The sequence below is a fragment of the Gymnoscopelus microlampas genome, assembly GCF_963454915.1.
Source record: "Gymnoscopelus microlampas genome assembly, chromosome: 15".
NCBI classification, from domain to species: Eukaryota; Metazoa; Chordata; class Actinopteri; order Myctophiformes; family Myctophidae; genus Gymnoscopelus; species Gymnoscopelus microlampas.
In genome coordinates this window covers 4,745,997-4,759,050 of record NC_139952.1, presented here as the reverse complement: position 1 = coordinate 4,759,050, position 13,054 = coordinate 4,745,997, and the positions used below count along the sequence as shown (strand labels likewise).

Sequence of the window (13,054 nt, the reverse complement as noted above, 5' to 3'; positions counted from 1 at the left end):
GAAATCTAATATGACACAGATGCGTTCCCGGTCTAAGCTCCAGTCGGGTCAAAAGCCCCCCTGCCTCTTACAAGCATTGTGTATTACCGCGTTAAAACCGGAAAAGCCGTGTCATTTTAGATTTGGAACCAAATGGACCCGTTAGGGTCCATTTGGTTCCATTTGTACACTCTCAGCGTTAAATGAACACTGGTGTAGATTGGGACCCCCAATAAACCTAAATGGTTGAGTCCCTGGCATACCTTTTCAAATGGGGGTCCGTGGGCTAATATGTGTCAATTTGGGGGTCCTTGACGCAGGAGAGTAATATGTTACTTATAACATAACAAGTCATATTATATTACTTATTACTTGGAATCAAGACTAATATATTATATTACAAAAAAAAAAGTCTGACAAAACCTGAGTAATATGTAATATTATTTTTTACATAGTAATATGGTATAATATTACTGTTTTGGCAGAGTAATACCTTACACTACTCGTTACTGGGTAAAATAATATTACAGTAATATATTAAAAGTAACTTGTTACTGCCCAACACTGTTTAGAAGTCATTTGTAGACTGGGCCTCAGGTCTTAATGGGTTAACTGTAGACCCACGTTTCCAGAAGGTGACAAAACCGCTTCCTGTTCCGGGTCAATGCTGGTCGTAAATATGGGGTAAATAAAGTGCGTAAAGGAGGTCGTATTTTTGGTACTCACAAACTGACGCGCAATTCTCAAAGGGGTTCGTATATCACAGAGACGTGCGTATCCCATGACAGCCAGCTGGGCGTGAATGTCCCTAGAGGTTCATTTGCATTGCTCCACGCCCCATTTTGCACCATAAAAGGCGTGAACCGTCACTCAGCAGTTTGTCTCTGATCAAATCTAGCCATGGCACCAAAAATAAAGAAACGCAATTTCACTGAAAGCGAGATTCAGGTGCTCCTTAATGGCGTAGAACGCCGCAAAATAATTATTTTCAGTTCAGTTTCTCAAGGAATCTCTAATTTAGATAAAAAGAGAGCGTGGGAAGAAATTACAACCCATGTCAATGCGGTCAGTCCCGTGTTAAGGTGAATATAATACACAGACCCACAATGGAAACAGGCTTTTTGTGTTCTGCTGTTTTAGCACCGTAATCATACCACTGTACCAAGGTTATAATTTTGGATGTTTCATTGTAGTTTAGTTTTTGTTTGTTTGGAGAATTTAATTATGTTAGTTATAACTTTATCTTCCCTTTAGAATAAATGGATTAGGATTTCATATCCCAAAAAGCTGATAAATTGACAGCGAAAACTAGGGCATTTTGTATACAATTTCAGTTAGTTTTGTAAGCACGCAATACAGTTTATCGTTTATTGTTTGGTGTAGGCCTATTTCTTCTTTTTTTCCAGTTAAGGAAAACTAATTTGAGTTTTCGTTATTTTGTTAGTTTTAGTTCACTATAAGAACCTTTGCACTGTATTTGCAAACTGTTAATAAAGTATTACATCAATCAAAGGACGCCGAAAGAAGTTAAGAAAAAGTGGACGGACATGAAGGCCTCAGTGAAGAGCCGTATGGCCAAGCGCCGGAGTTGCCGTACTGCCGCGGGAGGGGGGCCGGACACAGCACCGTCACCGTTGCCCCTCGACGAGCGCGTAAGCGCCATCATTGGTATGTAGATCACTCTCTTTTTATTTTGATCCATACCTTTACATTTGTCCCACGATTTGACTATTAAAACTATTCTCCTAATAGGAGATGAGGCTATCTCCAGCGTCCCCTCCGCAGAAGAAATGGACACGGACGCCATGGCGGGGGCATCTTCAGCCCTAGATAGTATGTAAACTATAAATCCTAATCAACCCATTCTAAACCTGATGACTGGCCTGCTTCTTATTTGATAATGAGCACAAAACTATAGGCTGTACTCCCTCCAAGCAGCCTCGCTTGTTGCATAACTAAATGAAAATACATTGAAGGGGCCAAGATAAATAAGGAATAAAAGCTCATCAAATAATTGTTAACATTTTTTATTACAGGTGAATTTGATGAATCTGTGGCCGCCGCACAGACCCACGGCTCTGCTGCTGCTCCTCCACCTCCTCTTCCACCTCCTCCTCCACCTCCACCTCGAACTCCAGCTCCACGGGATGATGAGCCCGCCCCCTTATCATCATCCTCCTCCTCCTCCTCATCACCTGCCGCTGCAGACACCACGTCAGCCCGGTCAGGAGCTGGCGCGCGGACCGCGCCAGCTCCTGACCGGGCTGAGGTGGTGTCAGCAGCGGCGCTCCGGAATCAGGAGCTGTTGCTGGCGGCGGTGGAGCGAGTTGCTGCAGCAGTGGAGGAAATAGCAAGGGCGCTCAGGCGCGAATAAAATTGATTTGAATGATCAATTTGCTTCGTGTGTCTATGCATGCTTACTTCAAAAACGAGCAATAGGCTCTATGCACGGCAGCCATATTATCACTTCTTTCACAGGTGTTACCAATGACACTAATGAAGGCTCTGTTCCATTTAGTCTAGCACAGTGGTTTCCACGACCCCCATAACTCTGAGTGTACACCATTTGTACACTCTCAGAGTTACACACCCGTAAGGGGCCATTTGGAAGCCCACGAGGGTCCCTGGACCCCAACTGTAGACCCACTGGTGTAGCAGAGTGTTTCCAGTGAGCCAACATGCAACAATATCAGCACCCTGACTCCGTTTGACCAGAATGGAACAGAGCCTTCATTAGTATCATTAGCAAAACCTGTGAATGTCTTCACAATATGGCTGCTTTGCATAGGGTGCATTAGTTGTTGGCGCAGTGCCAGTGCTGCCCTGTTGTCCTCAGCACCCAATAGGTGGGTCCAGTGGCATGTCTATGGGTGGGGGGGATTTTTCTTCTGGAAGGGGGACACCATGGCGTTTGGACATGTTGTGGAGGACACAGCAGGCCATGGCTATCTTGCATACCTGTTGGAGTAGATGGGACCTAATTCATAGACTGCATAAATATATACTGTTATAGCATATGCCCACTGTTTTTCAGGTCTTGGTGTAATGTGGAGGTTATACTATACATTTGTATTTCATACCTTTTCGGGCTTATAAAGGAGCTTTCCTCCTGCTATGTCGAGGCACAGCCAGCGGCCTTTCAGCACACCGATGGTGGTCAAACACTTTGATGAATCTGATTGCAGGTGTAGGAATGCCGGTAAGTACAAAATATGGTCGTAAATCGCTTAATGAATCGGGGCCATTGTCTCATAGCTTTGTTGGATTGGCAAGTAGTTAATCCGACTAATCAACTTAGTTGTTTATAAAAAATCTATTCGAAATTTTGATCATTCTAATATTATTAAGTGAGTTAGAGGTTCTAAATGTCGTTTTCATCATATTTTCCGTTAATAGCACAGAACATATATGAATGTGTCACGTGTTTCCAGGTCCAATCCCGAGATAATTAACTGGAACGGGAAACGTGTATGCCACCTTTGGGAACCTGGGATTACAGTTATGCATAGAGACCATTAACCACATGAAACCAGCATCCCTATTCTGGGGCAAACATTCGGCCAAAATGGCAGCTCTGCAAGCTGTTGTGAGCCTGCAGATCTGCTATTTGGAACATTTTTTTAAATATTACATTTTTAAGAATATGGCCCGTTTTGGCCAGAGTTCATTATATAGTTTGTTATTGGTCAGTGTCAGTCATTTCTTTGTATATTCAAGTTATTAGCCCTCTCTGCCCTGAGCAATTTTTGTTTATGAAGCCTAAAAGACAAACAGAAGTGTGTTTTTTTAAATGTTTTGTTCAGCACAATTGAATCATTAATCACAATCATTTGTATGACCATTAATCATCAACTGAAATGTCACGATCCTGACAGCCAAGCCAGTGGTCATCCTTGGTGTAGTATGGTAGAACTCTGTCCCAGTGTCGCAGTGCCGCTTGATCACACAAGTGTTTGCCGTTTGAACCGCTTCGCACACATGCAGCACTTGTAGGGTGACAAATAATGGATGCTTTCATGACAGGGTTTCTGTAGGTTTAGGCGTGTTGTATTTAAGTCTTTTAGAGAGTGGGAACTGTACGGGCAAAAAGAGGGACACACTGTTTACATCGATGTAATAGCATACGCGAAGCGGTGAGCCGACGTGAGCCATGACGACACACGTTTTGCCGTTTCTATGCGTTTCCCCCATATTGCATGTTTACATGGAGATGGGTGAGTGTTTTCAAAGGTTTCCACTCTGGAAGGGGGTTTCACTTTGTTGCCGTTTCAACGCCCCAAAAATGCTGTTTCCGTCTAAACGGAAGGCACATCTGACATTGTATTTTGCCGTGTTCTCTAGAGACCGTTGTCATCTAAACGGGGCCTTAGTCTGTGACACCTTTAAGACCCTTAAAGCATGAATTTAAGACCATTTATGTCTTTTCAAAGCCTTAGTTTACATAAAGGATGGAGGCCTTTTTTAAAGATCTGCAGGAACCCTGCATGAAACTAGCACCGACACAGCCTTGTCACTGGTCATCCTTGGTGTAGTATGGTAAAACTCTGTCCCCGTGCTGAGCCGTTTGGTGACACGAGTGTTTATAGAAACACGACAGCTGTTTGAACCTCTTCCCGCACATGCAGCACTTGTAGGGCGTCTCTCCGGTGTGCGTGCGCATGTGGACCTTCAGGTTCCCCTTCTCGATGAAGCCTTTACCGCAGTACGCGCAACTGTGGGGTTTCTCTCCGGTGTGGCTCTTGACGTGGCGGGCCAGCGTGGCGCGCAGCCGGAAGGTCTTCCCGCAGAAGGAGCAGCCGTGCGGTCTCTCCCCCGTGTGGATCTTCATGTGCTGCTTCAGGTTTCCGCTCAGCGTGAACGTCTGGTTGCAGACGTCGCAGCGGAAGGTGCGCCCGTCGCCGCTGTGCGCGCCCATGTGCTTCACCAGCGCCTCGCGGTTCGAGAAGCCTTTGCCGCACACCGAGCAGTCCAACGCCTTCTGACCTGTGTGTATAGAGGGGTGTGACAGTTCATAAATTGAGTGCCAAGGACGTAGATCTACGTTGTTTCAAATCCAACCGTTGAGTGCCATAAACCTAGATCTAGATCTTTTCCAATAAAAAATTTGGGGTGAAAATTCCACAGACGCTCTAAAGCAACTTAGGAATGATCACTCGACTCTGCTAGAAGGAATCGACGAATGTGACGCCATCCCAAAAAAACATCACTTCCGTCCATTCCTATATTAAGATTTGTAGAAAAACACTTCCAGCTCGGATTATTTTTCTTTTGGTGAAAACGAGCCATTTTCAACGGGCGATAGCAGCAAAATGGCCCTCCCCCACCCCCCGGACACTTTTTATTTACATCCGCGTGCACGTTGTGGCTTCTGTGGCTCTCCAAAGATCGTCAAAACAGGGTAAAAAACGCTGGCACTCTGAGGATGATTTGGATACATAGTACCTGGCACTCAATGTGTTGATCAAACTAATTGATTTGACCCCAAAAATAGATAATTGATTTGAATGAAAAAAAAGAAATCCGGGGAAATTTAGCTTTTTCTCCACTCAGGGACACCTGGCTTTATATTTTGAGGGCAACAAAAAGGGGGGCGCACTAAGAGAAAGCTTGCCTAGGGCGCACAACAGGCTAGATCCGGGCCTGATAAGCAGACATGGCAAACACTGACCCGTGTGTGTCCTGACGTGTCGCTCCAGGTCCATGATGTCCTCAAAGTGTTTTCCACAGAAGTCACACGTCCGATGGGCCTGGAGGTGAACGTCTAAGCTCTCCGTGACGTCCAGGTGTTTCCCACACACACCGCACTCACTGGAATGAACCTGAGATGTCAAAAAAGATATATTGTATTCTTCAAATACGTAGATACTGAATATCTGAATGGATTTCAACACTCTTTTCCCACAGTATTAATATTGAATATGATTATCTGTGAGCTTGTAGCGCTGTGAGCTGTGAGCGCTGTGAACGTGTAGATCAGCTAAAATCTGACACAGATACTTTTCTGGTTTTAATGGGTTCATGCCTTCAAACAGCTATTTTACAAAGTTTGGTTTAGGGCAGGGTTCTTCAACAGGGGGCCCGGGACCCCTAGGGGGTCCTCAGAGTTACTACAGGGGGTCTGCCAAATCTTTGTGTGATATATATTTTTTCCTTAACTTGAACCCTAGCAACCCTAGCATCCCTATTCGGAAGAGAACTTCAGAATAGGGATGCTGCGGCTGCGCGAGGCGTTTTGAGCTTGTAGATCTGCTATTTTTGGCAAAGAGGTGTAGAGGGAAAAAAGAGCAGACCAAGTAAACAAAAAAAAGTTTAATCTCAAACTAAATGTTATACAATATAGAGGGGGTCCCTTCTTCATCTGTCTCTCAACTAGGGGGTCCTTGGACTGAAAACGTTGAAGACCTCTGGTTTAGGGCAAAAGAACACATGATTGGCTTAAACCTTACAGACCACTCAGCAAAGTCTTTGGAGTGTAATACCTCTTCCTCAGGCAGCAAATTGTAAGCATGTGAAATCACGTCAAATATATATAGGGATGTGTGTGTGTGTGTGTCAGTGTGTGTGTGTGTGTGTGTGTGTGTGGGGCCGCGGAACCTCATACGAAAATGTTTTGTAACAGGGAGAACCACTGTTCTAAATCCTGAGAGTTTAAAAAACTTATGTTGGTATATATAGCTAAAATCTAAATGCTCTCAGTCTTATCAAACTTTCCCTGTTGGATCACAACTGTTGAAAGATGCTCTCACAACCACGTTTTAGTTGTGCGATAATGAATATAAAACAACTTGCACAGTATAAGACGACTTTCACAGTAGATTATTGTTCATTAATATTATTATTTGTATTCTCTTGTACTGTGCAAGTGGGGGTGTGTGCTTTTATGGTTTTATATTCACCCCTGAGGTATATAAATAATTATATTCAATATCGATATATTGTGCGGTATTTATCGCAGTTACAAATTCCAGTGTTGTGCCATCCCTACCTGAACATGTCTCATAAACGTCCGTTTCTTCAGGAACGACTCTCCGCAAACTCTGCAACGAGTCGACGACGAGTCGAGACCCGACACCGCCGTTTGTTCTTCCTGCGACGAGCGGGCGGGGCTCTTTGACGCCACGGCGACAGGCGCGGCTTGCGTTTCGGCCTTTCCTCTCTTCACCGACGGAGATCCGCTGGGCGGGTGTTCGTCGGCGTTTCGGGAGTAATCCTCGCTGTCCTCGGTGTCTTCAGAAGGTTGTGGAGATACCAGCTGGATGTCTGAGGATGGTTGAGATGTTCCACACACCTGGAGCTGGGAACGATCATGATAGTTTTGTTGACAAAATGGTTACAATGATTGATGTGTGTGTTTTGGCATTTGTGATTAAAGCGAACATTTGTCAAATATTTAGTTCCAGGGACGCCCAGAAGCAAAGACTTAAGTTACAAATGTCTGCTTAAAGCAAAAACAAATATTTGCAAAAATGTTCATGGTTTTTCAAAAATAGCTGATCTACAAGCTCATAGCGCGCCACTCTGTGCCGCGCTATGAGCTTGTATATCTGCCTACACAGATGCGTTCCCGGTCTTAATGGGTTAACACCTGAGGTCGAGTCTACAAATGTCTTCTAAATCCTAACAGTTTTCTTAAAAACGTATGTTGCTATATCAGTGGAGCTCAAACTTTTTCATGTCAAGGACCCCCAACATGATATGTATTTGGCCGTTGACCCCCATCTCAAAATATGTTGTGCTAGGGACCCCCAGAAGCAAAGATTTGAGTTCAAAATAGATTTGCACGTATTTTCACGATTTAAAAAAAATAGCAGATCTGCAAGCTCATAGTGCAGAGCAAAGTCACGCGCTATGAGCTTGTATATCTTATATTTTTGAAATCTCTCTCTCTCTCTCTCTCTCTCTCTCTCTCTCTCTCTCTCTCAGCAGCGCAAAGCTAAGTGATGCAGCTTGTACATCTGCTATTTTTGATAACCACTGTTCTAAACTAATGTTCTTAAGACTTTTATTAAAAAAAACAACGTTGCTACATTGTATCTATAGCTAAAATCTGAAATGACACAGATGCTTTCCCGGTTTTAATGGGCCAAAATAGGCCATATTTAATTGACTGCCTGAATTATTTTCACTGCCTATTGTTATTCATGCCAGAGATTTTTCAATGAAAAAAAAAAGTACTCAGGAGCCGAGATACAAAATTTTAAAGTTTTAAGTTAACAAGGAAGTGGATGAGAGTAAAGATCTTCGAAAATTCATATCTCCTTGGTTTTTGGGTAAAAAAAAAAAAAAAAAAGTAAAAAAAAAAAAGTAAATTTTTGCTAAAATCGAGATAACTCGATCTTGGCCGGCAAGTGATGAAAAGCTAATATCGAGTTAACTCGATCTAGGCAGTCAATGTGTTAATTCATACCCTCAAAATGTTTTGTAAATAGTGGAAACAAATCTTCCAGCTCACAACGCGTTGCGTTGCATGGCCATGTGTTGTGAGCTTGTAGATCTACCGTCTCCGCTACTTTTGAAAATGTCTGAACCGATTAATTTATACATATGAATGCAAACAATTCTGATGATTATGCAAAATAATTGTGACAGCGCCAGACACACACACACACACACACACACACACACACACACACACACACACACACACACACACACACACACACACACACACACACACACACACACACACACACACCTGTACATGTGCATCATATTCTAGTTTGATCTCTCTGTGATCCGTTATCTGTGGCTGATCTTCATCACACTGAGGCTGATCATCATCATCATCATCATCACCACACAGGTTGTTTATCCATGCCGCTGATTGGACAGGAAATACAAAATCTGATTAAAACAGTGTTTGTAAAAACTTTTTTTTTTTTTTATCTCTGGGACCCCCAGTATTCATTTAACTCAGTGGTTCTCATGATTTTTTAGGAGAAAAAAAAGGGGGGGGGGGGGGGGGGGGGAAGAAAATACATTAAATGGAAAAAGACCCTTACTGCATCAAAAGTAATCGACAAACTATACTATAACAACTGATCAAACATTGGCCAATTTGTCAAATAATATATAAGAAAGAGGCAACATAATTTAAAATAGCCGATCTACAAGCCCGAGTCAAATCCTACAAACCCAAGGGCTTGTCAGGGTGGGGGCCCCAGTATCAAATATGATTATTTGTGGGTGTCACGGCCTGAATTAACTAAAGAGTGCACATCTACATATTTTATTGTATGTATATTTATTTATTATTATTATTAACAACAAGAGCTTGTGACTCAATAATAAAACTACATTGGATCCACCCACAAAACAACAATTTGCCCGCAGTAAATATTTTTCCAAACATTATTGTGCAGTGATATTTACTAAAGCTGTGTTCACTGACTAATCATCATATAAGCATTCTGGTGTGAATGACATACCAAACTGACACCAAACAAGTTACAGATACAGGTATATACGTGGCAGTGAACAACTTGAAACACCATAGAATAGATCAGTGGTTCCCGAACGTTTTAGCTCAAGACCCAAAAGAGAAATTAGACCTTTGCCCTGGACCAAAAGACAAATTAGACGTTTGCCCGGTAAAGTAGCACATCTACAAGCTCATTTTCACTACTTCTTTAGCTGTTTTTTAGGGGGGGGGGGGGGATTAGATTTTTTAAATATTTAATTTATAAAATACATGAAATAATTGTTTGTTTAAACCTTTTTAAATACATTTAAGAAAAATAAAAAATAATAATAAAAATAATAATAATAATAATAAGGGTAATAATAATAATAATAATAATAAATATATATACATATATATATATATATACATATATATATATATATATATATATATATATATATATATATATATATATATATATATATATCTCTCTCAGAGTTACAGACCCATAAGGGTCCATTTGGTTCCTATCCATCATTTAGCTGGGGACCCCCTGGAACCCCCTCAAGTACCCCTGGGGGTCCCCGGACCCCACTTTGAGAACCAATGGTTACCAAGTCCCTACATCAGAGCATTCGGGTTAACTTTTATCATCGTTTACTGACCAGTGGTGTAAAGTAACTAAGTACAATTACTTAAGTACTGAAATACTTTTACTTAAGTCAAACAAGAAATTGGGTACTTTTTCCACCACTGTTTACTGACCAGTGTTGCCATGTCGGCTTATAATAAGCGACTTTGGCCTTATTTTTCTGTAAAGTTGCTTGTAAATATTGGTGGTTGCGTTTGTTTGGGTTTGTGTTAGCCCCTTTCGGGACCCTGTTTACCTTTTTTGTATTTGGCAAGGCGGTATCCAGGGTCCCTTGTCACTCAAAGCACTCTCTCTTAAAGTCGCGGGTACCACTGTCTCGTCTCGGGCTAATAGCTCGTCGCTTAGAAGTTGCAGAGGTTTCTCAAATGTACCAAAAAGAGCAATACTAACGCGCGGTTAGTCTCGCGTAGCCAGACCCCACAGAAAATGAAAAACAGCGACCTCTGCTTTTCTGATATTCTGTGGAGTCTGGCAGGAGTATAATGTTAGACTAGAGCGCAGGGAAACACCGGTTTCATGTCTGCCTATAGCGCATCACTTCCGGTTGGTGCGACCATGTTTTCATTCCCACTAACAATATTTCTACACGGAACACTAACACCACTTCTCCCAGAGAACATGGATGGTTTTGGTTATAAGCCCACTTGTTTCTATGATGAAAGAGTAATTTAAAATGTGAATATCTTTCCGTGGTTTTGTCCGCTCCGAGGACGCTATTGTTAAATTAGTTTCGGCTAGTTTCGAGGGGGGGAGGGTGGATCATGGTGGATGGACACGTGAATCCCGCCCACTACATTTGATTGGGTAAAGCGCGGCCCACTTCCTGATCTGAAGGCACGCCCACTTGTATCCAATGCGCACTGGTTAGGACGAACCGCTCCGACAGATTCCACCGCAGGTCGGAATCTGTTCTTGAGAGATTAACGCGCGGTTAATCTGCATTAATGCGCTCGGATCGGCGATGCCGTTTAACATTTTTAATAATTTAGTAAAACTTAAGCTCCTCTCTCACACTCTGCTCCACTTCCCATGTCCCGCCTCCCCGCGGTGACTGACAAGCTGCGCGTCCTACACCTACCTCTATGGTTCTACGGTACTGCCTCTGATTGGCGAGCTCCTACATGCTTGCATGACAATCACAACGCGGGGAGGCGGGACATGGGAAGTGGAGCAGAGTGTGAGAGAGGAGCTTAAGCTTTACTAAATTATTAAAAATGTTAAACGGCATCGCCGATCCGAGCGCATTAATGCAGATTAACCACGCGTTAGTATTGCTCTTTTTGGTACCTTTGAGAAATCTCTGCAACTTCTAAGCGACGAGCTATTAGCCCGAGACGAGACAGTGGTACCCGCGACTTTAAGAGAGAGTACTTTGAGCGACAAGGGACCCTGGATACCGCCTTCCCAAATACAAAAAAGGTAAACAGGGTCCCGAAAGGGGCTAGGTTTGTGTCTAACGTGTAGTTGTTGCTCATTAAAGCTTGCTTCCAATTTTTTTCAAATGATTTATTAAACCAGTGGTTCTCTAATATTTTCATGAAATGTTTTGTTCCGGGGAGCAATTGTGTTGTTATGTTTCAAAAATATTCCAAATATTCCACATTTCATTTCAAGAGTTTAAAAAAAAATAGCCGATGCAAATTGGTTTAAAGTGCTCATGTGGCCTAAGTAACTAAGTTTCTTCTAGGGTTTGTTTTCATATGCCTGGTTGCTTATTTCTCTCACAGACCATGGCAACACTGCCACCGTTACTGACCTGATAAAGGACTGATCGATGGCATCGGATTCGGTTCAGTGTGCTTGTGTCTCAGGAGGTGGATCTCCTGCTGGTACTGGGCTATGGTTCTCCCGAACAGATCTAGGATCTCCTCTGCTGCCGCGCACAGACGCTCATTGACGAGCGATCTTAACGTCTCTATCTCCTCCATCATGGTCTGATGACGTCTGTCTGATTGTTTTTGAACCACAACACGGCGTGGAAAAAAAAACCCAAAACACTTCCTCGATGTCACACCGAAACCGGTGACCCCGTAGAATTATGTGCCGCGTTGCCAGATTGTGTGAGAGAAATAAGCAACCAGGAGCCCAAAAGAAGCGGCTGGGCCACATGAGAACTTTAAAACCGGCTATTTGAAAATAGCTGATCTAGCTTGTAGAGATCTGCTATTTTCAACAACTCTTGTAATAAAATGTGGAGTATTTGGAATATTTTTTGAAACATTCTAAACAACGCAAATATGCTCCCTGAAACAATATGAAAATATTTGAGAATCATTAGGGGTTCAGCGTCTCGCTCAAGGACACTTCGACACTAACTCTAGGGGAGCACCCCAGCCCGGGAAGATATTTGGCCATGGACCCCCATCTCAAAATATGTTGTTCCAGGGACCCCCCAGAAGCAAAGATTTGACCTAACCCTTACAAGATTTTTCAAAAAGATCTACAAGCTATGAGCTTGTAGATCTTAAGAAATCTTAAAATGACACAGATGCTTTTTACACTGTAAATGTTACATTCTTGTTCATCATATGTAGATATTTCTTGAAAGGAAAAACATTGTTTCTCAGGCTAAATGCATGTGTATCTATTAATTATTGTAAAATTGCACACAATTAATTGGTAGTGATTGTGAATGTTTAACCGTCAGATAATGTGTGTGTCTTGACTGTCTTCTGATCGGGGCTGTGATTAAATGATTATTTTGCTTGCAGGTGGTTTATTTTAGACATGGCTTTGATGTGGTTTAATTTCATAACTTTATTTCAGGGTTAGTGTAGAGTTTGGTACAGGATCTGGGAAGCATTTCCTTTACTAATGCTGTATTGGCTACTTTTAATTCATAATATTTTTAAACATTCATACATATGATTATGATGGAACATGAAGCATCGTCTGATGTATTAATATAATAATAATAATAATAATAATAATAATAATAATAATAATAATAATAATAATAATAATACATTTTATTTGTATTGCACTTTACATTTGAACAAACCTGTGTTCAGTACAGTACA

At 42.2% G+C, this 13,054-nt stretch overlaps 2 protein-coding genes across 2 annotated transcripts; one reads left to right on the top strand and one right to left on the bottom strand.

Annotated features, from left to right (window-relative positions):
• Positions 1-1,001: 1,001 nt before the first annotated feature.
• LOC311061591 (uncharacterized protein) lies at positions 1,002-2,353 on the top strand (the record flags this gene model as incomplete). Its single annotated transcript, XM_084080277.1, has 4 exons — positions 1,002-1,061; positions 1,493-1,647; positions 1,732-1,812; positions 2,016-2,353. Exons 2-4 carry the CDS (start codon positions 1,527-1,529, stop codon positions 2,351-2,353), a joined length of 540 nt encoding a protein of 179 aa, XP_083936403.1. The 5' UTR covers positions 1,002-1,061; positions 1,493-1,526.
• An 824-nt stretch (positions 2,354-3,177) lies between these two features.
• Positions 3,178-11,991, bottom strand: LOC311061395 (uncharacterized protein). Its single transcript, XM_084080008.1, has 5 exons — positions 11,791-11,991; positions 8,675-8,799; positions 6,965-7,273; positions 5,648-5,798; positions 3,178-4,962 (listed from the first exon to the last, which is right to left on the bottom strand). The coding sequence occupies exons 1-5, from the start codon at positions 11,963-11,965 to the stop codon at positions 4,490-4,492; spliced, it is 1,233 nt and encodes a 410-aa protein (XP_083936134.1). The 5' UTR covers positions 11,966-11,991; the 3' UTR covers positions 3,178-4,489.
• Positions 11,992-13,054: the final 1,063 nt, after the last annotated feature.